At 34.6% G+C, this 24015-nt stretch overlaps 1 protein-coding gene across 2 annotated transcripts in view; it reads left to right on the top strand.

Moving 5' to 3' along the window:
- LOC149798047 (heat shock 70 kDa protein 12A-like) overlaps window positions 1-24015 on the top strand; it is an 84366-nt gene that overhangs the window by 24969 nt on the left and 35382 nt on the right. For both annotated transcript variants that reach the window (XM_089963133.1, XM_089963134.1), the window contains exons 2-3: window positions 3781-3817; window positions 23135-23437. In XM_089963133.1, the coding sequence (XP_089819259.1) occupies window positions 3815-3817; window positions 23135-23437 (306 nt within the window). In that variant the 5' untranslated portion in view covers window positions 3781-3814. The remainder of the gene's footprint in view (window positions 1-3780; window positions 3818-23134; window positions 23438-24015) is intronic.

The following is a 24015-nucleotide window of genomic DNA, read 5'->3' as shown; positions in this document are numbered from 1 at the left end:
TGTGACCTATTGTATTTTTCTTGCTTAGATCTGCATAGAGCTTTGCTGTCGCATCCGTGTTTTTGTGGGAACACCTACGATTCTTAATTGCTCAAGATTTACGTTGACTCTAGCAGGTAGCAAAAACAGGCTTGAATTCACACTATTGGTGAGTCTAAAACCTTCGGGCATTTGTATGTTTTATGGTTAATACGATGTTTTGGATGACACCGGAATAAAGATGAGTCTCGATTGCGACAAAATAAAAAACTAAACGCAAAGACTTACCAACAGTAATATCGCCAACGATCCCAATTTTCCTGTTGGTAACAGTAGTTGGAGATTTCAACGCTATATTGCTGTCTGGCCCGAACTACATTTTTTTATAGCTTCGCCGTTATTTTATTTCGGTGGCGTAGCAAGGCCAGTTTTCTTTCTGGAATGCATGTTAATGACGCTAGTCATTGTGCAACTAGTCTTCATAACAGACAACTGTAGCCGATATAATCATGGTATTACCAATGAATTGCGATAATAAGCTGATGCCTGCAGAAAGTGTTATTGCGCTCGGAAAATAATCATGAACTGTAGTCACCAGGATTGTTGCTGAAGAATATGTATTTGTTTTGCCTCTGGTAGCCGTATTTGCACAATCAGTAGTCGTAGCAAATTTTGTCATTCTCTTTCAAGACATCCTTAAGATTTCATACCTGCTCCCGCCTGTTTTAGTACGCTCCTATTAAGATGAGCCTCAGAAATTCCATCCTCCAAAGTACTGCCATTGCTGCCGGTTTCGACAAGCGTGTCACGATTTTATGACATTTCATACCGATGCTAAAACTGTTCCTGAAAAGTATTGTCAAGACTTTGATGAATTTTATCTACCATATTAGCAAACATGATGGCAGCTGCATCACTATTTTATGCAAATAAGTTGTATACAATGATATGTGAGAGAGTGAATATACAAGATGACAAGAATTAGGTCATGAGCAAGTACGTAGAACAGCAGTAGCAATTGCTTGGACTTGTTCTCGCAGAAAAAGTAGGAGAACTGAAGTGTTGACCATTTTATGCAAAGGCTGCTTAAATAAATAACTTATGTAAGCCCTGCTGCTGCGGCAAATATCATTTAGCAGTAAAATGTCTATCTCGTCAAGAGAAGCCTTGATGCAGAAACCTTGGATCTTTCCTCTCGTAGTGCCCATTTATGAGCACTTTGCAAGTACAGCTCTTACATCAACTCATTACAGAGACGGAAATCATCTTCACACAAATAGCTTTGGATATTATTCAGTATATTAGCAAAAGCGTCTTCATTGCACCATTTTCAAGTATGTTATTTTTCTTACTATATATTGTTTTTTCTAATTGTTTCCATTTAACTAGACAGTATATATATATATATATATATATATATATATATATATATATATATATATATATATATATATATATATATATATATATATATATATATATATATATATATATATATATATATATATATATATATATATATATATATATATATATATATATATATATATATATGTATGTATATATATATATATATATATATATATATATATATATATATATATATATATATATATATATATATATATATATATATATATATATATATATTCACAACAGCGAAGAGTAACTACGATCTAAGAAAACAACATAGTTGTCTTCTAACTGGTAGTAAATGAAAGTGGGGTCTTTGGATGCAGTTGATATTTACGTCGGGAATGGGATCACCAGATGACCGACAGAGCATTTCGAGAAACAAAAAGTCGCAGACCACCACCAGAAGCGGTTGTCATTGCCAGTGGCTTCAAATGTGGTCTGCAAAGGTTCTACACCGAAAATCGAGTTTGCTTGAATAGTGTAATCCAAATACTTGGAATAGCAAATTTATGAAGAATATTTACTTGTTATGCTTATTGATGCACACATGCAATTGCATGACCATATATGCAATAATAGGGTCATATAATTTGAGCTACAAACGATACTGTCTGGAATACTTCTTCACTCCAATTTTTTTCTCGAGATATATCTAACTATAGCATAAGAGAAGAAAAAGACAGAGGAATAGAGAACACTATAGCATCATCATACACAGCAAATCATTTGCTTTATCGATTGATCTAAATATGGCGAATAAAAACTGCAATTCTTCTTTGATAGTATATTGCTGTGCACTAAAATGATCTCATCGTATCGGTAACAGCAGTAATTAATATTGTATTGCCTCAGAAATTAACGTGAAAATACTTTGTCTACCTGCGATTTGCACCACGGACTACATTTTTAGGTGTCAGGTGACTTAGTCACGCTCTATTTCTAGACGAAAAATCCCTACGTACTGCTAAGGTAGACCTACACCAAAGTAAATTTACTGACTTTTTAAATTGAGCACACTTTAATTTCACGATTTTCTGACATTTTGAATCGAACAGAGAAAAAGAAACAACATATAAAATAAACTAAAAGTAAAATGCGTAAGGTGTACATTAGAAATTCTATCGGCCAAAACGCTAGTATTGAAATTTATAAGGAACTTTACATTCGTTTAGGCGTATGTGGTCCTTTCGATATACTAGTTTAGATATGTTCCAAATACTGTGAGTCTCTCACATATTTCATTTTTAACTTTGAAACTTAAACTGCTTACTAAAGTTTAAAAAACTTGTTGATTTTGCTTTTTTCTGTTACTTAAGTTTGTGTCCATAGAGTCGTAAGATAATGTGTACATGGCTAACAATATAGTGCAAGGAATAACAAACATTACATATGCTAATTTTATTATTTATTATGGAAACTTAGGGTCGAGTGATAAAACATCAAATATCTCAGTTTGTTCGAGCATGACAAATGGTCGTTGGATAGTCACACATTGTATGCTGTTGTGATGCAGAATCAGCAAATAATTAAATAAAGTAATGTGTATTTAGGGACATATTTGATATATTGTGTATATACGCTAGTTGGAGAACGAGTGACGTGGTTGTGTCCAAGGCCGTACGATTTAAAATTAATAATTTCTAATCTGGCCAATGTTTACGCAGAGAAAATATAGCAATTTTAGAATGATACAAAACTATGATAAGGTTTTGTTTTCTATAAGAACAAGCCCTCAACCCTCACCTAACTGCAGAATACTAATCTTCGACCATTTGTTGTCACTAAGCTTTAAAATATACGCTGTTCAGTGAAAAGTTTTCAAAGACACGCGATTTGTCCTTGTAAGACTGATTCCTAAATTTTTATCTTTGTGGACGTTAGTACAGAAAAACGCCAGCTATCGCAGCACGCGAATTTCCCGCGTTTGAGCACAATTGTATGAAAATGTATGCGTCAAAATATAGGGATTCAGACCAAAAAGAGAGGAATTGTTGATGGGGTGGGGTAGAGCGGATTATGTTTGTGATACAAAATATGAATGGGCAAACGTGCCAAGACAGTGGTCGTATTCATGTCATGTTCAAGCATCTGTAGCAAAAATTATATAAAGAAAAATAATGAAATGTCGCTTATCTCCAACATCATCAAAAATTATATCTGTCGTGATAGTTGTTATTTTATGAGATAATGATGCACCAGGTCGAAGAACTGCCTTCCTACAAATCGTTAGGAAATATGGCTTAGTTCAGATTCACTGGTAATCGGGAGATATCCCAATAACCCTGACGCTTAAGTGAGACTATACCTATCTATTAAAATGACAATATCCACTAAACACTTGATGGTCGAGAGTATGCATGATTATTATATACTTCTATCTTACAGGTGGCCGATTCCAGAGTGTCACAGGGAAATATATATGGTATGTAGCAACATTAAATAAAAATGCAATAAATCAGTATTTCTTCATTTGTTGCAGCAATTGTAACGGCAAGGATTTTTCCACTAACCAGATCTATTGCTGCAGAAAATGAATAGTTTTTCATTTATTGGAGAAATATAAGAAATTTGGAAAAGATAGCTGCGAAAACTTAAATGTGTTTTTCCTTATATGAAGACTCGACCACTGACCTTGTCAAGTTTAGAATAAATGTAATAGAACATGACACCGAGTCGTACAAAGCACAATCGTTGCAACATTCCTCCTACACCATTTAACAATCAGACATGTAAGATCTTAACATTTGAATGAGGAGAATTTAGCATCTACACGTGCATTGTGTTATATAAGGTGTTATGATGATATTCCTCCGTCTGCATTCTTTCCTTTGTAGTTTCTGCATGATAACCAGACACCTTTTTCTCTATCCGTCACCAAACGTTAAGGATGGTTTTCTGTAGAAGCAAAGAAAATAATCTATTGTTTTTTTTTCTCAAAAACGGTTAAGTTCATTGTTTAGTTAACCTGCATACAACTAACAGTCTTTGCACTGTAATATCAATGTAAAGTCACATGCCTTCACAAAACTCAGTGGCTGGTTCGCACAACCTACCTTCATCCAAAAGGTATTTTTCCCGCCATTACATGTTTCATTCACAATATAGCTTCACTCAACTGATATAGAGGAAAAGAGAGATATATGTTGATTATATGAGGTCCTAGGAGGTCATATACATTTTAAGACTGCCAGTTATGGATTTTGATGAATGTAGGCTGGTTGAGTCATATATAGAGAAATTAAGATATCGAGATCTTTTTTCTAGGACGATTGTTATTGACTAAGGATACAAAATATTAATGTCAAAGTTAATTTGACACGGAAAAGAAAACAAAAACGGTCTCCTCTTTGTACTTGCAGTATGTGTATGTGCATTCGTGTGTGTGCCTTTTGGGGTTGGGTTAAGCAGCAGGGAGAGTGAACGGAACAGTTTCTGGAGCAGCTAGTTTGTAAAAATAAAGCTTCAAACAAAAAATAAGTAGATGGTGACTAAGCGTCACCGAGACTTCTAACCGACCGAGGTCTCTCTAATTGGGTTTGTATTATCTGATGTCTGTATTTTCACCACCCCCCTTCCTGATGATACTGCTGTGGTGTAATTAAACTATTATTATATTAAATAATAATAACTCTGACCATGTAATATCGCACAGCTAAACTCGTCAAACAAAAATTACTAGAGTGTTGTGAGTCTCAGGTAGAATTTACAGAAGGTGCAGAACAGTTATTTAAACCAATTGTCGAACCAACAAAGAAAATTGTTACAGCAACTGAAGCAACACACTAAAGCTCTCGAGACATTGCCTGGTCATCTTCAGTCAGCTCAACCACAACCTGAAGTTCAACAACAAGTTCCTCCAAAAGTTAAAATAACGTTATAGATAAATTTACGCTTGAGGGTATGGCTCCATCAAAGACCCTAAGCAAATAATTAGTATTGCCGTGTTTGGATATCATCACAGAGTAAAACCCAAATATGTTAACACTCCAAAATCTGCCGATTGGGTTGAGGATGTATATCGCATCGCTACTGATACTCCGCAGATCAGATATGAGAGATGTATATCAGCTTAACATTTTTAACCAGTCAGTAAATGTGTATATTGAACGACTAAAACAGGAAAGGAGACAAAAAGAAGAAGCAATGAAGATGCAGCTTGAACAAGCTGGACGATAGAGTAAATCAGTCTTGAAAAAAACAAAACAGACAAAACAACTCTACCACCACGCTCGCAACGTCCTCAACCACAATCCTCTCCGACGCCAAAAGCTTAAACTAATTTTATGGATAAATTTACGCCTGAAGGTCTTAGCGCTATCAGGGATCCGGACCAAACAATAGGTATCACCGCTTATGTACAAGATAAAAGACAGAAATATCTAAAACCCAAATGTCTTAGAAATATGAAACGTGACAATTGGATTTCAGATGTATATCTCGTCGCTAATAATATTCATTAGGTCAAAGTAAATGATGAAAATTTTGTTAAATTCAAACAGGAAGTAAACAAGTATAAAAAACAAAATGGAACTCTTAACACCAGGTGATGAAGAGGAAGAATGGCATGATACAAATCTGGATCCCGGTGCCACTCGAAGTGGTATTGCTACTCGAAGAAGTGGCCTTATAACTTCATGCCCCAATAACGTTCTTGCCCATGTGGACAGACTAGAAATTTTATTCGGTAGAAGACGAGCCGGCAATAATACATTAGATATCATCAACGAAGCAGCTGTTATTTGTCAGACATTATTTACAGGCGGTATCATGGACATTAATGCTTATCGGTCTCTCATTGATGAAATCGTTGATGATTACCGCAGTGATTTTGGGTATGCAATTAGATCAATGACAATAAAATAAGATGATCATACATAATGCTAAAGTGTCCTGTAATGGTCAGGGTGATAAATTCGCAATTACCAACATATAAAGTGATCTACGGAGATGGACTCGGTAATGTTGTTCCGGATCTAATTAGAAGGAGGCCCCAAAAGCAATACCGATTGCAAAGCAACTGGGAATGAAAGCCATTGACGTTGTTTGTGATAAAGATATTGTTGCTGTTGGTGATGTAGCCGGTAAAGCATTCTCAGCAATGAAGGATTGACTAGCATCTTTAATAGGACGAAAACCGCAGCCAGTAAAATTACTCGGTATTGAAGTTTTGTCTGCTAATATCAGCAAAATAATAAATCAAATTGCAAATAAAAACTATCAGAGCTAGCTGGTGTACCATTTTCAAAAAAGAAAAAAAAATAACCGCAAGTTTAATAGTGGGATGTGGTCTTCGTGTTATACGATTGCAAGTATAATAAAATGTTCACAGCGTGTATCTAATCCAGCATTTGACATGGATGCACCAGTTCATAAGGATAAATCGGTGCGTGATGGTCAGCATTATTCGTTTGATGTGCGTGTACCCTACTCGAGTGGAAGAAACGAATTACACGTTCAGGATACAAGTAGATATTCTTTCCCGCAGATGCAATCAGTGAGATATAAGGTAAACTTTTCAAAGCAGATCACACAGGATATTGAATTGGTGATCGAGTTGGTTTTGTCGACAACGGAGCTATGGCTTTATTTAACAGTGCTACGTATAACATCGACAAACGAAACTGAAAAATATAATTGACGAGTATACAGCAAAGCAAACAAATATATCAGACGTGTCGTTGTTACCGACATAATTGGATATTCTGCATGCTCAGTCATCGCTGGAACAGACGGTCATCGGTGCATTATCAACCGCATACATGTTAGCACCAGTGATAGGAATTGGTGCTTCATTTGCAACCGGAATCGCCGGTATTCTTAATATCATCGCAAAAATGTCTACGTGCGCGGTTAATAAATTACACTTGCACACAACGAAGTTGTCCGCGACGACTCACGCAAATTCCAAATTTTCTTCGTTGATATCATCATGTCTCAATGACGGAGTAATATCAGATCAAAAATTCACATAAATGATTAAGATTTACCATGAGTCAATGACTACGTCATCGACTGTGTCAGGAGACAGGGTTGAGTCTCCCTTGTCGTCTATGAAAATAGATATTAGATCTCCCTGATTTAAATAATAATAATGTCGCTAACGACTACGTCATCAGAATTACTACAATAAGTCGTTGCTAATACAACTCCTCCAACATCCACTATGACACCAGCAAACTCATCCAAACCCGAGTTAACGTTAGCTTTCCAACTGCGATTCCATCGAAGGAAATCGCAATAGCACAATAGCGAGTGTTATTGTTGGTCAAATATTAATTCAAAGTCATTGGATGGGTTGCAAGCAAATACTTCATTGGTATTTGCGTACAAAAATAAACCCGACGCAACACCAGCTGAAATGTTGTAAACATATCTACGAGCAGTTATCAGATAGAACAGATCAACGATGAGTTGCAACGCAGAATTAATTCTGCGTTGGAACTCATCGTTGATCTGTTCTATTTGGGAACTGAGATTCCAGCAAAGGTAATCTCACTAGCACAATAGCGAGTGTATCATAGCTGGCCAAATATTAGCTCAAAGTTATTCGGTTGGTTGCAAGCAAAAGCAACCAAGATCTCTATCACAGTTCACGAACCAACATTATCAGCCACAATGGAAATCAATTCTCTAGAATACGCCCTTGATATAGATCAGCAGTTGATCCGAATCGATTTAGGATGGCCAGAGATAGGACCTGTTCATCAAGGATCACCAGAAGCTCAACTCAGTGATTGCAATTCATACATAAAAGAATAATTTAGAGTACCCTATCTGAGATATATTGGTGATGGATACATGTGGGTGTACATGAGCACGAGTTCGGCTCATATACCAAATGCTACTCTTGATGATAATGGAATTACAACAGATATATTCTGGGAGTTTAAAATCGATGTTACTGGTAAAAAGCCTGAATATCATTTCGATGACATTACAAATTTATTTAATGACAGTATTATCCATAATAATGCTAGTATATATTAGCTAGGCAATACATTTACCGGGTATGTAATAGAATATCCCAATGAGAAACTTCGTGGGGGAATTATTTCACACATTAAACACAAATAAAATCGAGGATGATCTTGAATCTTATAACCGTAAATATGTACAGTCTGTTATTGATTCAACCGACACATTCACCAATAATATGATGGAACAAACAGTCAAATTAGAACTATTAAGGGTTATGGCAGTAACTGAGGCTGATTTACCAAAGTTTACTTTTTATGGAAATCTTATTAAAATCAGTGATATTATCTCTGAATATTTTCGACAAATCTTTACCATATGGATAAAAATAGCCCCACCGGCAAACAACTTCAAGTGTAACAATGATCCATAGGTAGAGGTTGATATATTTCACCAGGTGTTCTTAATATCACAACAACAATAGCGGTTAATCTTGTATCTGATGTTATCAATGGTAGATATAAGGTAGATCTTGACAAATTCAGTTAGGCTCAGCAGGGACTTATTTTATATTAATTTGCACCTCAAGCTCTACCTGGATGTTAATCACGTTAGAACTGGTTAATCCAGTTTATCTGCGATGTCGTAATCCGCTGTTGTCACGGATACGTTTCAAACTTACTGATCAGCGTGGATACCTGCTTAATTTAAAGGAGAATTTCTTACAATAAGTTATTAATAAGATCGAAGAGCGTCGTCCTGAGAAAATCATGACTTTCTAATATATATATATATATATATATATATATATATATATATATATATATATATATATATATATATATATATATATATATATATATATATATATTCTGAGTCCACCTTGTCAGAGCTAACGAGCAATTATTTGTGGGGTATTCTATCTGTACCAATACGCACGCGAGAATTTAGGTATACAACAAAGAGGTGCTCTAAATTGCCGTCAGAAGAATCTCGACACTTCCACACGCAGAGAAGTTTAGTGTTAATAGACTTATTGATGATTATGGCGATGCTTAATTTTGGTTAATGCAGGAACAGTTAAATGAGCTGCAGCGAGAACATATTATTACGATTGTGTACGATACAGACCAAAGTCTGAATTATGCACATTCTCGCCTAAAATTTGATAAGCTTAAAAAGTATTAGAATAAAAAAAAAATTGTACTATAGTCATAAATTAATTATTCTCCCGATGGCCTCCTCAAGGACGTAGTCACCAGGTTCACACTTTCACTTTGTTAAGCTGTTACCAATGACTTTGTCATCGACGGTGTCACCGTTTTCACTTTCACTTTCCGATTGTTTACAATCGGCCGTAATCTTTCCTAACTATCTTACGCACGCATTCACAATCTTTCTTTTCGTATTCGTGTGACAACTCTGATCTAATGTTCTCAGTCGCGTGTGTCATCGACAGTCGCCAACGATTGTGTCATTGACTGATGGAGCTATTTTATAAACCAGCATTCTGCTAGTAATTTAAATCTACCCTGGCGTCTTCGTTCCTGCAGTGATTCAAAATCATAAATACTTTTTTCAGGATCAAGTTGATCAGAGGTTTGGATGCCATCATCACGTAATTTTTCAATTGCAGATATAATCGCATTAATATTTTCAGAATTCGTTAATAGTAAATATATGTTTAAAATTTAGAACGGCATAATATATAATCTTAACAAACTTAATTGCATATGTAATTCTGGCATCTCTAATGACGAAAATACATACACCTCCACTTTGACTCACTTTACAGTGCTAAAGTTCTTTGTCAGAACAATGCCGCTGTTTCATGAGGTTTAATTACATTTTCAGAGATTCTTACTTACAGTGGTGAAGTTATTTCTGTATTTACAAATATACATCTATTTACATGTATTTACATCTATTTACATATTTATTTACATGTTTATTTACATGCATTTACATCTTTTTACATCTATCTACACCTCTTTACATGTTTATTTACATATTTGTTTACATGTATTTACATCTGATTAAATGTTTGTTTTACACCTATTTACAATATTTTCATGTAGAATTAAATTAGTTAAGGTCATATGTTGTGCCGGCTAAACACATTCATTGCTGAGTAATATATTACGTGTACACACACGCACACAGACACACACAAACTGGGCATTCTCTACGTTCAACAGATTTCTGCACACCCTCCCACGAAATAGCCCCGGGAATGCAAAATAGCACCCACAGCGTGGTGATATGGTGGGAAGCTATACATTTGTCCGTTGATGTTCGAGCAAATAGGGTGAACCCACTTATAACTGGAACTCCTTATATAGTTAAAGATATGTATAATTCAATCCAGAAATATCTCATGCAGGGGGTGTGGTTTATTTTCCCTGATAAAGTCGGGGGAGAGGTAAGGAACCTGTCAAGATCAGAGAAACAAGAATGATGTTATTTTTATTTTAAAAAACAAACAAAGAAATATTTCATTTATAAACGAAAATAGTTGTAAAATACACTCTCTGCATTTACCTCACAGAGTTATTTCCCTTCGCTGAATTACTATGTCGTACGATAGGGGTATTTCCTTCTTTCATTAGGAGAGACATACTGAAATATTATTCGTAGTTTGTAATGCCGATATGGTTATCTCCAAAATGAAGGGAAAAAAAACAAGGAAAAAAATTCATTTATATATGAATAGTGTTGTAAAATACCAGCAATGTTACTCTTTAATCGCTGTACGTATCCCTGACAGTTATGTCTCTTGATGTAGTAAAAAATTCAAAAGTGATCCAAATTAGAATCAGGGTCTGTCCGGATATACAAAAATGTTATATTTGTGTTTATACTTCTATGAAAGCTTTGATTTTGTTATGTTATTTGCGACATAGGACATTGAAGTTCGGTAAATATCGAAATATTTACCAGCTGCATATCTCGATGGGAATTCTTTTTCTTCAGCAGTCTCCACATTCACAGATTTAGCCGTGTTGGGCAAATTATTGTTTTTCCCAGTACCACCAATTTTGCAATTCTGACTTTGTGCATTAGCCCGCAAGTTACTCAAAACATTATTTTTGGATTCAAATCAATACGATCAATCACAACTCCATTCCGTTTAGTCCGTGAAAACACTCGTATAAAAACTGTGACAGAGATATATTTTTCCAACAGTAAATTTAAAATAACCAGTACTAATGACAGGACCGACTGTTTATTTTTAATCAACAGTGCCTAATTACACCATCAATCGATACCTCATATTCATTAAGTGGCGGGACGTGTTGCAAATTCATTTTGCTCCATTTATATAGTAATATTATTTGTCTAAACAATTAGTTTATTACTAGAGAAAATCTGGCGAGATAGTGTTCAGCGTTTTTTAAGGGAGATCGATAGGCGTTATTTTTTATCATAATATCGTTTCAACTCTTTGTATCTTTTACCACCGCATTCTACGCGCGTAAACGTTAAGTAAAAATTCCAAAACAAGGAGCGCTAACTCGTGTTGACAAGCTATATTATGAACGAGCATATCCTATGATGGCAGTTGTTTATGCGATATATCCGCTGAATGATAAACCTAGCGTCGATGATATCAAACCAATGAAACTTTCGACGCTGAATTGTGTTGCTGAGCGATTTACAGAACATTTTACAAACGCGATACGTGGAAATTGTCTAAGAGATCTTTGAAGTGAAAAATAAATGAGTGGGAGGAGCGTGTCAAGGAACATTTCACTACGATCAACGACGTTGCATCGCTGGCAAAAAAAGATTAAAATTTCCGATAACATTGAAAACAATAACCGGTGTGATTTTGTACGAATCAAAATATAAATCGAAGCGAACTTCGATAGAGATCATTGATTATAACGCGCATACGTGGACGATGGATGTAACAATACTTCCGCGAGACAGAACTGTTAAATTTTATAACGGTGATATCTTTGATTTATAAATAAAATTAGAAAAAGCGATTCCGTATCTGTATGGTTGTTTCAAAGTTCCCAATATGGAAAATATGATCAGTTTAAACGGCCTAATGGAGATAATCCTACACTCGGAAATGAAAAATCTTGCTTCGAAATATACCATTGATGCTGAACATATACTCGGTAATTGTTTTATCGTTCCCTCAGTTGCTCAGGAGAAAAATTCATGGTCGCCAACAAGATTGGAATTTCCTGTTGATGTGCAGTTAAGCTGCGACTAATACGGACATGGAGGACTGTGGAATACCAAATACGATTGTGTAGATGTTATCTCACTTGATATGGATGCTTGTTATCCTGGAAGTGTTCTTGGGATCGGAGAGTGTGCTGAATATTTCAAAAAGATTCGGACATCCAACACACCTAATGACCAGATTTGCGACAAATGGATATTTACGAGATTTAGATTGGAATGGATTTGCATGTATTAAATCGTTTTCGCTCACATAAAATCTCCATTCGATGGTTTATGTTTGGTTTGGTTGTCATTTTTCAGAAAATGTTGGGCTCCAAAATTGCTATTACAATATATGCTTGATGCAAGAGTTTTAAACTCGTTAACCGTAGGTGAAGCAATAATGTATCTTCGTCAGACCTATGATTGGTTATCTGTAGTTGAAAGAACTGTTCTCGACGAAATCTATGAGCGTAATCCAGACGAAGTTGAAAACAAAACTCAACTTGCAAAAGACCTTGGAAGAAAAAAAAATTGATAAATTTACACAAGGAGGATCATAAGATCATAAGCGATATTGCACAAGATTAATTATCAACGATGCCGAACTTGATTTTGTAATTACTGATACAACAGAGAATGGCACATTTATAAGCCAAAATAATGCTTACCTGTTGGACGGCACTATATTAGGTACAATTGTTAACTATACTGATGGTTAATCACCACAGTTCACTTAAGATATTCCATGTTAGCGTATGATTATTATCGATGATAAACAGGTTTTCTTATAGTACCGTTAGAGTTGCTGCAGATTCGTTTGATGTAATAAAAACTATACTGATTTCCTAAAGATTGGTATTGATGCATCATGGGACGGATGGAGAATAAAACGATAACAGATACTTAGGGTTTCCTCATCAGCCGATGTTGAATATAAGGATATTTATTATAGAAATAGTAAAATGTTAGCGTTTTCATCAGCACCATCAGTATATGATCCCATGGCCAGACATAAAACTGTTTATCTTAACGGGAGCGGGCTGTGGTTCTGGTTAAACAACGCGTGCGATTGAATTATTTCCAAATTTCTATATAATCGTTTTGACACTCACAAATAGGCTTGCCAGACAGATGAGCGAGCATGGAGTGAAATCTCAAACTTATCACAGTCTCCTTAGATGGAAAAGAGATGCATGGACTCCTGAACGAATGGACTAAAAGTATATCCCTAAGATCATTATTTGGGATGAAATATGCACAGTGTCAATATATATGTTTAAAATATTTATTGGTTGGTTGTTCACAAAAAATACTGCTGTTATTATGTGTGGCGATCATGGTCAGCCGCCACCTTTTGTTGGAATCATCTCCGCATGAATGGTTAAAAATATTTGTAGTGTATTATAAGGATATAAATTATGATTACCGAGCGCTTGATCCAGAATTTAGGGAGTTTAAAAAAATTAATCAGACTGCAACCAGATAAAATGCATGGTGAAATAATAGATGACCCCGATGGATGTAATCATAATCTCGTAGTATACGATGATGTAATGCTAGACAAACAATCAAATCCAGCTCGGATATTTGCAAGAAGCAGTCCCCAAAATACCGATGTAATATATATTACTCAGCGATAAACGCAAATACCTAAAGTGATCAGAGATAACTGTAATCTTCTGATCGACTTTATTGGAGTCGATGCACATACTCTGCGAAACATTCATCAGACTTGGTGTTCAGGGGACATGGATATGATTAAATTTAGAAATTTCCTTTCACGCGCGCAAGTGATCCCCCTCATGGATCTTTGTTCGCGATATCGTATAGGTCTCGATAAAATATTTGATTGAGAGAGCAGGAAGGTGACGACGAAAATGCAGACATCAAATACTAATAACCCAATTAGAGAGACCTTGGTCGGTTAGAGGCTGCGGTGACGCTTAGTAGAAAGATTTATTTTCACAAATGGACTGGTCTGTTCACTCTCCACCTTGTCTGAAAAGTATATGTCGGAATCACTGTCTACTCATCTTGTGTAGAAAGCTTTATTTTCGCGAAATAACTGCTCCAGAAACTGGTCTGTTCACTGTCCCTGCTGCAGTGACATGAAATCCATTGACGTTTGGGGCCAAGTTCATGACCACATAAACTTTAAAAATAATGTTTCTCACTTTTGTTTTATTATGTTCTACTCCATTTGCATAAACGTTTAAGATTATTAATCAGTTGCACAGTGAACAAAATGAAACAAATGCAATATATTGATTATGAAATCGAAGTTTTATATAACGTGACAGAAAGAAAGTGTAAGGATGAGTTATCTTTCGTGCGGTAAAATAATGAATCACGTTGTGGATGGGAATCGGGGTGGGTAACAAAACTAAAAGTGAAGATACAAGGCAGGGTGTAGATCCTATTTTGAACCTCTGTTACAACCAAGAAAGACCATTTACCTTTGGTGTGTGGTGACGCCACCCCAGTCAAAACATACAAATGACCACCGGTGAAGCTGAAGATCCAAAGAACCGGTATTATCTACTAATTTTAGGTCCCTACTGTAGTGATATTGGCATAAGTGAATGATTACATGGCCCCATTCGAAGTATAATTTAAGCAAATGATCATTAGCCTACAGTTGTGCCATTTAATTAAGCTAATTCAAATTCACGCAATCGCTTTAAGCATTCAACCACAACATGAAATTTTAATCTCTTGTTTGTGCAGTTAGTGGGAGAGCAAAAAAAAATTCTCGAAATATTTTTTACTCGACACAAATGATATCACAAAGTTATATTATTATAAATTCATTAGGTTTCAGAGAGGTGTTATAAATATTTCATGGCTTTAACATAAAAGAACAATCTTAGTACCAAGTGAGAACATGTATTTCTTTTTATGTTGAGATGGGACTACATTGTAGTAAAATCTAGCTGTGATACAAAACAACAATCAAAATAAATACAATGTTTGTTTGTCAGCTTTAAACATCAAAAGAGATATCGTTCAAAATTGCGAAACGATACAGATTTAGATTTACTTATCGGATTCAGTTAGAGTATCAAGATAAACAACATCAGCACTGAAAACAAGACGATAAAGACAGCGCTGTATGAGGAAGGATACTATTACAGGTTTGAAATCGATAAATACACACTCATATAAATTTCCAACATAGTTCGAAGATAAATAGATATATAAAATTCACTCAAAAGAAAAGTATATTTAAAACAACAAATAGTGACCCACTATACGACGTTGCCGTCTTTCAATCTAACATAGGTATTTTTGAAATCTGATAGTATTCATAGGCTTGAAAGATTTGAAGAAATATTGCGATTCGCTGGAGAATTAAAGTTCCTTGTAGATGTACGTACTAATTGCTTCTAGATAACGGCTTAAGACAATCGAACGCTAGTAAAAAAATCTCTGGGTATTTTCTTCTACTGTAAATGGGATGCATCGGAGACTATAAAACAACTAACCGCCCAAGAACATATTTAATATGATTCTGAAAGAACAGTTGCTTATAAACCGTAGAAACAAATCAAAGAGAAGAAAACGAAAGTAAGCTCAAAATGTTTAACTGAGCAATCTACCTACAAACTGTATAGGCAATCTAGTAAAAGTATATTCATTCAGAAAAGTCTGTGTCAATCACATGAATGACCAATGGCACACAAACATTGTTGACGTGCAATCGTATACAAACTACAACGATGGATACGATCGGATCTTGAGATTGCTCTATATCGCCTCAAGTTAAGTTTGGTTGCGAAAGGTTCATTTGAACAAGGGATATATTCTGCACTATGCTTTGAAAGAAATATTCAAGTAATAAAAGTCTCAAAAGACACAATTTGCTGACAGAAAATAGCAGTTTGATGAAGGAAAGGTGTACTAAAACAAGAATATTATCGACATGTCGGGAAACAAAAGCATCCAATGCTTATTAACTTCCTCCAACAAATAAGAAAGGATCCTGAAGACTTGACCGTAGGTGTACTTCACTCAAAAGGAAATAAGAAAGTGGGTAAACGTTTATGCCTGATATAAATAACGACCATAATAACACTCATCACATATCAAAATACATGACCTAAAATGAGCAACAAAGGAAACAGATACAAATTATTCATCAGTGTATTTGTTCACCTGACAAAGTATACATTTGGAATTTCGAAATGTAAAATTGGTGATACAGACTTTAAAATCACTTAAGAATGTTTGCAATGCGATACCTTTCTAACATTAACGAGGAAATATTCAAAATCAGGCAAGTGATCTAAGGCGATTATGTAGTTTAGAAATAGGAAAACTTAAGAGGGAGATGATATTTATGAATACGAGCAATCTTTATAGGACAAATCAAGATGACATCTACATCGCTGAAACTATTTTTTAGACCATACGAATAAAGATAAAAGGCATGTATTCTAACAGGGTAAAGCAGGGTGATATTTGGATTTATCGGAAAAAATTAAAGTAATTTCATGAATGGTATGTAATTGAATTTTGATTAAATCTGACACCATATTCATGAGCACAAAGGCCAACAATGGATTAAATAGAATGATGCGCACCAAATTCAACAACTTTTGCAAAGGACTTATATCGTTCAAAAATGGAAAAAATAGAAAACGTAACGTCAACGACTATTCAAATAGGAATCGAGCCTAAGACCTAAGTAACTTATATATATATATATATATATATATATATATATATATATATATATATATATATATATATATATATATATATATATATATATATATATATATATATATATATATATATATATATATATATATATTTTCACCATGAATGGTCATTGTATAGAACGAAATATTGTATCTTATTATATGCTCATTTTATTTTCCGTTATATTTATATTGTCAGAATCGTTCAATATTTTACAATATTGCACACCTTCATATTGCATTCACGTGCATAAAGGAACTACTTTCTATTGTAAACAAACAATGGACGTTGACGCCGCACTTTTGATTTCTAAACAAATTATGTACACTCGCGCAGTAGGCGCTTTAGGTTTTGTTTGATTAAATGTGTTTCTCAATGAAGAAGATGTTTCCTGGACTTCAACATTCCATCTGCTTAGGCATATTTGGCGTTAACTGTTTTGATTCAATGTTTCTGAGTTAGGTTAGCTATACAGTTCACGCCAGAAAGTGCCCTTACAAATAATACACCAGTGACAAGGGATAAGCTGTCTTCTTGAGTTGGTAATATGAATAACAAAAATATAGTTACAGTTTTACATCCTGAATTTCCTCAAAATGTACTTTCTTATTTTTCTGCAAATCCAAATTACATGAGCCATGTCATAGGTTCTCAATCTTGATTAAACACTTGGAAATTATACTGTAATGTCAGATATAAGTGCAATTACATCCTGCTTGTTGCACTCAAAATTAAATATGCATTAAATTCCATAGCGTCTGTCTGATAATTGCAATTGAAAAACTTCATATTTTCCCCACATTATAATTTGAAACATTCAATGACAGAAACAGAAACACATTTGCATATGTAAACACGATCCTCCCTCGCTTCTTTAATCGGGTGTATTTCATGTGGAATTGTCACATATAAATCCAGTCCATAATCACGAAATTTCGTAGAATCAAAATCAATAAGAAAAACATTCAATCAAGAACCAATGAAAAAGATGTTGCAATGCGAATTCATTAACAATATGGCTCCAAATTCAAATTTTAACTGGACACGAAAATTTCTTTGGAAAGTTATGTCGAGCGCGACTAAGTTCAAATTTATTTGGACCGAGTTATGTGCAAGGTATTAATGTTGTGTAATGATGAATCCGCCTTGTGTATTTAGTTTGGAATACGGCATACATTCAGTTAGTTTGTTTCTTGTAGTGTATTTTGTTAGCATAATTAAGCATTAGGTTGAATAAGAAAATGACCATATAATACAAACGTTACCACATGTATATGGGAAAATTTGAACTCGTTTTGTCGGATGGATATACTGCACTCTTAAGGTTGTGCAGTATTTACATCCGAAAAAATAATTCATATGTTCCCATACAAATGCAGTAAACTATAAATCTATCGCCAACGGGTATCAAAGTTTCGGATATTTGCACAACTAATTCATAAGGCAGTATTCTGCCACCAAAGTAGGCAAAAACAGAAAAAAATATAATAACGCTTCATCCAAAGTAGGATATATTTAGCATTAATTTTGACTCGGATAGCGATGCTGAATTAGTCATTTGACTCAAATAGTAATGTTGAATATTTATTCAAAAAAATGGAACATATATGTCACGTCGTCCAGTTGACGATCACTATATATTTCCGGTTCCACGACTGTAGTCGAATGGTCAAACGTCCAACCCTGCATTGCTTGCCTCTCCCAGTCTGTTGAAGGATCTTACAAAAGTCTCCCTATTTCCTGCAGATCCGTTAGTCCCAAAACTTTTGTCCCTCCTAAACCAATTTTGTCTTCCGAACCGACATCACCATCAAGAGCAGTATAAAGATTGCACTCAACACAGAGTAATTACGGAGTGGTGTTGTAAAGGAAGTATGTTTAAATGCGAATACAATACTATACATTACGGATACCGGCATATGAATTGGCTTCGCTACATATTTATTCACTTCGTCAAAACTGATGTACAGAGATTATTATAATAACCACATTCATACATGAATCCGACCGTTCAGTCTGCGAGAACCCTGGTTGTGGTTGAAAATCCAAAACCAGAGGTAATTTGGTTTCGTAATGCAAGCACTTTGCTCGTGCAGCTTTGGGTGAACCGAACTAGGTATTTTGGAATAGGTAAAGATGAACTTAACCAATGAAGTGTAAGGCTGTAATCAGTAATTAAACCGAGTACGTCTTCGTTCTTATATCATGCATTGACATTACGTACACACAATTCAGTGACCTAATCTTGAAATACAAAGATTTGATGAGTGTTATAACAGTTTGGAACCGCATGAACCATTATTCCGTTAATATAAATGCATTTACAACAGTGTTTAAAGGATAACAAGTTTCTAGAATGTGATGGAGGTAAATGAATAGTGTATTAGAAAAGAAAGAAAATAAAACGTTAAAGTCATGCAAATTTGTAACGATCTCAAAATCGGAGAGAGAAAGAAAGTACATCCCAAAGCATTCCGTCAAATAACAAATTAATGCACATGAAAAGTAAGAAACGTGGTAAGGAGATTACAGTTTAGCAAATGTTTAGTTTAGGAATCGTCCTTGCTGATCAATAAATAAAATAACTGAAGTAACTTGAAGAGGCCGGAGTCAAACATGCTAAATACTTAAAAAGGTTGAAAATTCCTATGCAATCTCAAAGACCACAGTCGAGTCTAAGAGATATGTAATACATAAAGGAAAATGAGAGCCATACAGACATTCATGAAATCATTAATAATATTGTGTTCTTTCAAATTTTGCTGTGAGAACATGTAGCAGCTATTCGTATAATACTGGATCAGTATGCACATTTTCGGAAAAAATATTTAACATTTCAATTCTAATACTTCCGTAAACCTTCAATAACAAATAACTAGCAGAAAATTACTCAAATCAGTTGAGTGAAAATAATTTTGATATAATCTTGATGATGAAACAGCCAGTGAAAATTTTAAGAATGTGAATATCATTAAGACTCTAGGGTCTAAACTAAATAATAGAAAAGAGCGAAAACCAATATATTTTGAAAAATTGAGCAAATAATTTATGTTCTTATCATATAATGTGGAATTGTAAAAAATTGTTTACATTATTTCGAAGCAAATCCCAAATAATCATAAAATATCCAACACATGTCCTAATGACTAAAGTTCTGAATAAACGTTTTCTGGTATTCCAAACTAATTCCAACATTGAAAGGGTTCACATGCCTGTGATAGCTTGAATATTATTGATGTGTCAAGTCTTTTGTTAAATGACATAAACAATACCTAAGAAAATATCTTTATATGAATGTCGCTAAAAATCCCAGTCTCTATTTCCAAGAACATTAATTTTGAGCACTTAGTATTTAAAGAGAATAATACTAGATCATAATTACAACTGCCTCTTCTCAGATCGTATAGCACATATAATTTCAAGATAAACAAGATTATAGTCCTCTTATTGACTTTAGTTACAATTAGCATTGTCTAAAGCATTGAACTATTACCTAATTGAAAATTTAATTCTGGAAGTTTGCAAATATCTAGAAGATAAAATCTGAGTTATAATTAGAAGGTCTGTTTCAACAATTATAATATAAAATGTAATAAACAACAGGTAGACACTGCATGTCATGGGGTATTTAGAATGTTCTGGACTCAGACTGAGATAAACGTGTTGTTTACAAAACCAGTCAATGAATCCGATCATGTAGAAAATGAATTTGATTTTTGACAAAGCAATTTCTAAAATATAACTATCCATAACATATAATTAATGAAAAAAGAAATGCAAATTAAACATACATAATGCTTTACAGATATTTGGGATATTCTCACAGCTCCGCAGTTATTGTAAATGGGTTGGCAATCTTGGGTGATCTGACTTCGGCAGATCTTCTCACTACCTATGAATCTGAACTTCGATTACACGTCTAGAAATGCTTCTTTTACGGGTCATTTTTGTCTGTTAAATGTCCATGCAAAATTAGATAGCCCACCATGATATCAAAAGCATCCATTATTACGAATAACTTTAGTTATTCATTTGATATACATTTTAGACGGAAGGCCTACACTGTAATAGTCTAGCTGTTGCATCAGCTGTGTGAAACTTAAACGTTTCCGTATTATGTTCGATAACGTATGCTTAAAATGTTAGTTGTCTTAGACACTCAAAATACATACACTTGTGTGTAGCAAACAGAATAAACATGATCTACAAAACATAGTGAACGTTGTTTCTTGTTTGTAGGCAAGCATTATAGAGTCTGCTGGTTTGAATCATCATTTCGATTTGTAACTCTACTTGGTAGTGATTTTGGTGAAGTGTCGAAGTTGTAAATGACATAGCTTTTGGCAATGAGTAACATAGACTTTTAAATAAGCGATGTCCCAAAGGTTTCTTCTCCTACTTTGGCTTTCCAGTTTGCTCTGCTTGATAATTGGTTTACATGTCCCTCTCCATTTATTCAAGATCGTTGTCTAGAATCGTTCTCACTCTTTATGTTCAATTCTTTGTAAAGTGAAAAATCTGTTTAGACTTGAGACTTTGTCTTGCAGGGTTGTGAAACAAAGTGCCCCATGTTTGTCCATAGTTGTAAACTCGTTTGATAGTAACTTGAATAGTTCCTCTGTTGGTCTTGTTTTATCTAATCTAGCCAAGATGTATTCCAAAATATTTGAGTGTTGATTGTCCTTGTTATGTCTTTCCTGGTTGCTGGTTTGAGTATGTCTCAGACGCGTAGACCTCATCTTGGGCTTCAATTGACGGAAATATGAAATAAGGGTCAAATTCATGAATCATTCTCACAATTCAGGATGGTCATATCAAGGGCAAAACACACTGATTCTTTGACTGGTTAAATTTAAGAATCATTCTTTGAATTCATTGTAAAACATTCTATCATACTAGCCATACCACGTGGAGAAATATCAAACTCAAATCTAAAACTAGAGTTTATGCAGACATTTTCACCAAAATGAAACAAAATAAAAGCCTTTTTGCTCATTGACTTCAACCATTCATTAAATCTGCAAAAGTTGGAACTACATTTTTAGGGCAGTGCAGGAGCATTGGCGATGAGAAGCTTTCTCCTGACACTTGATTTTATATAAATCTTCACCAAACGGTCAGTATACGTAGAAAATTCGAATTAAATAATACAGCGTCGGGACCTACTTGATAACATCTTTCAAAAGCTTAATTTTTATATTTCCTCTCATTTGTAATTTACTCTTCAAATATTTACTCCAAATCTCTACCACCTCCCATTGCGCCACATGGCTTCAATTAATATCTAAACTGGGTGAGAGAAGAACCGATGAAAAACTGTATGACGGACAGGCTATGGACGGATAGCCTGATGCACGGGCGCGATCACAGCATATTTGTCATCGTTGAATGCGTGTATAACAGATAATAATAACGCCGTGGAGCTTCCTTGACTAAAGCTACTAAAATATGGACATAATTCAAAGTTAGATGCGGTATTGTGTGATACAAAAGGATCATTTTATGATCCGTATTAACATACATTTGTGATATTAACAAGAAACCTATACGAATTTGTCACTTACAGTAAGTGTTGACCTTTGAATTATTTGCCACTCAATTACAAAAAACTCAATTTTCAAATTTGTGGAAGACGTTATACCAAAAGCCTTTTGATCATTTCAAGATAGAGTATAGAGAAAAATGGAATAATATTTAATTTGTCGTACGAACTGATACAGTCAATGAAAACAAAATGTTCATTTAACGCAATCTTTTCATTTAGCGTTGCTAAAGGTAATTATTTGTTTTCTAAACCTTTAAGATCTAAAACATAAAGAGATTTATTTTAAGCATTTTACTCAAAGATTAACATTCTGTCATAAGAATAGAGCAGAATTTGATTTAAACCTACTGAACATATGAAAGACTTTTATTATTTTGTTCTTTCTCTGAGGCATCAACACCTATTCTAGTCGCCGCCATAGATTTCGGAACAACCTATTCTGGATGGGCGTTCTCATTCAAGCACGAGTATACATCAGACCCGACGAGGATTAACGGAAAACAATGGACCGGAGGACCGTTCGTCTCCATGAAGGCCCCAACTACAGTGTTGATAAAACCAGACGGAAAGACTTTGGATTCCTTCGGTCATGATGCTGAAACAAAGTATGCTGAGTTAGCATCTGAGGACAATGATCAACATGAAGGCTGGTATTTCTTTCGACGTTTTAAGATGATGCTGCATGAAAAAATGGTAAGAGGGACTTGACGATAATAATAATAATAATAATAATAATAAGGAGAAGAAGAAGAAGAAGAATAGACAGACTTATACTTAAATTGGTACAGCCTAATAGGAATACAGTTGACTTCTCTTGACGCCACTGAATCATACTGTGCGATATACTATAGCTATATGTTAGAATGGTGGTTGTGAGCATTCATTATCCTAGCAAAGGAAAATATATAATATTGCGTGGTACATATCTTGATTTGTTCAGTCTATTGTCCATTTTTATACGTAAACATAATGTCTTGTTTATTTGACTTATTTTGAATTAGCTGTATAGTACATCTGCGTTAAAGAGTAGAGATTCATTGACTGCTCTGTCATACATTTGATGATCTTAAGACAGGAGAAATCTATCAACCCACGTATTTGATAAGGGTGCACAACGTTTAAACAGTTTACTCATGATGTACTGCGGAAATATGACGCTTTAGACGCTTCGCTGCAGTTCAGTGCTGAGTTTCCAAACCGTCTGTTAGGTTATGACGTAACTGTTGTGTTAATGCCATCGATGATTAAACAATTGAAGAGAATGATTTTAC

This window comes from Sinohyriopsis cumingii, chromosome 6, assembly GCF_028554795.1.
Source record: "Sinohyriopsis cumingii isolate HCF-2022 chromosome 6, ASM2855479v2, whole genome shotgun sequence".
In the NCBI taxonomy this organism is placed as follows: Eukaryota; Metazoa; Mollusca; class Bivalvia; order Unionida; family Unionidae; genus Sinohyriopsis; species Sinohyriopsis cumingii.
Note: the sequence above shows the minus strand (reverse complement) of the source record. Positions and strands in the feature narration are given on the sequence as shown.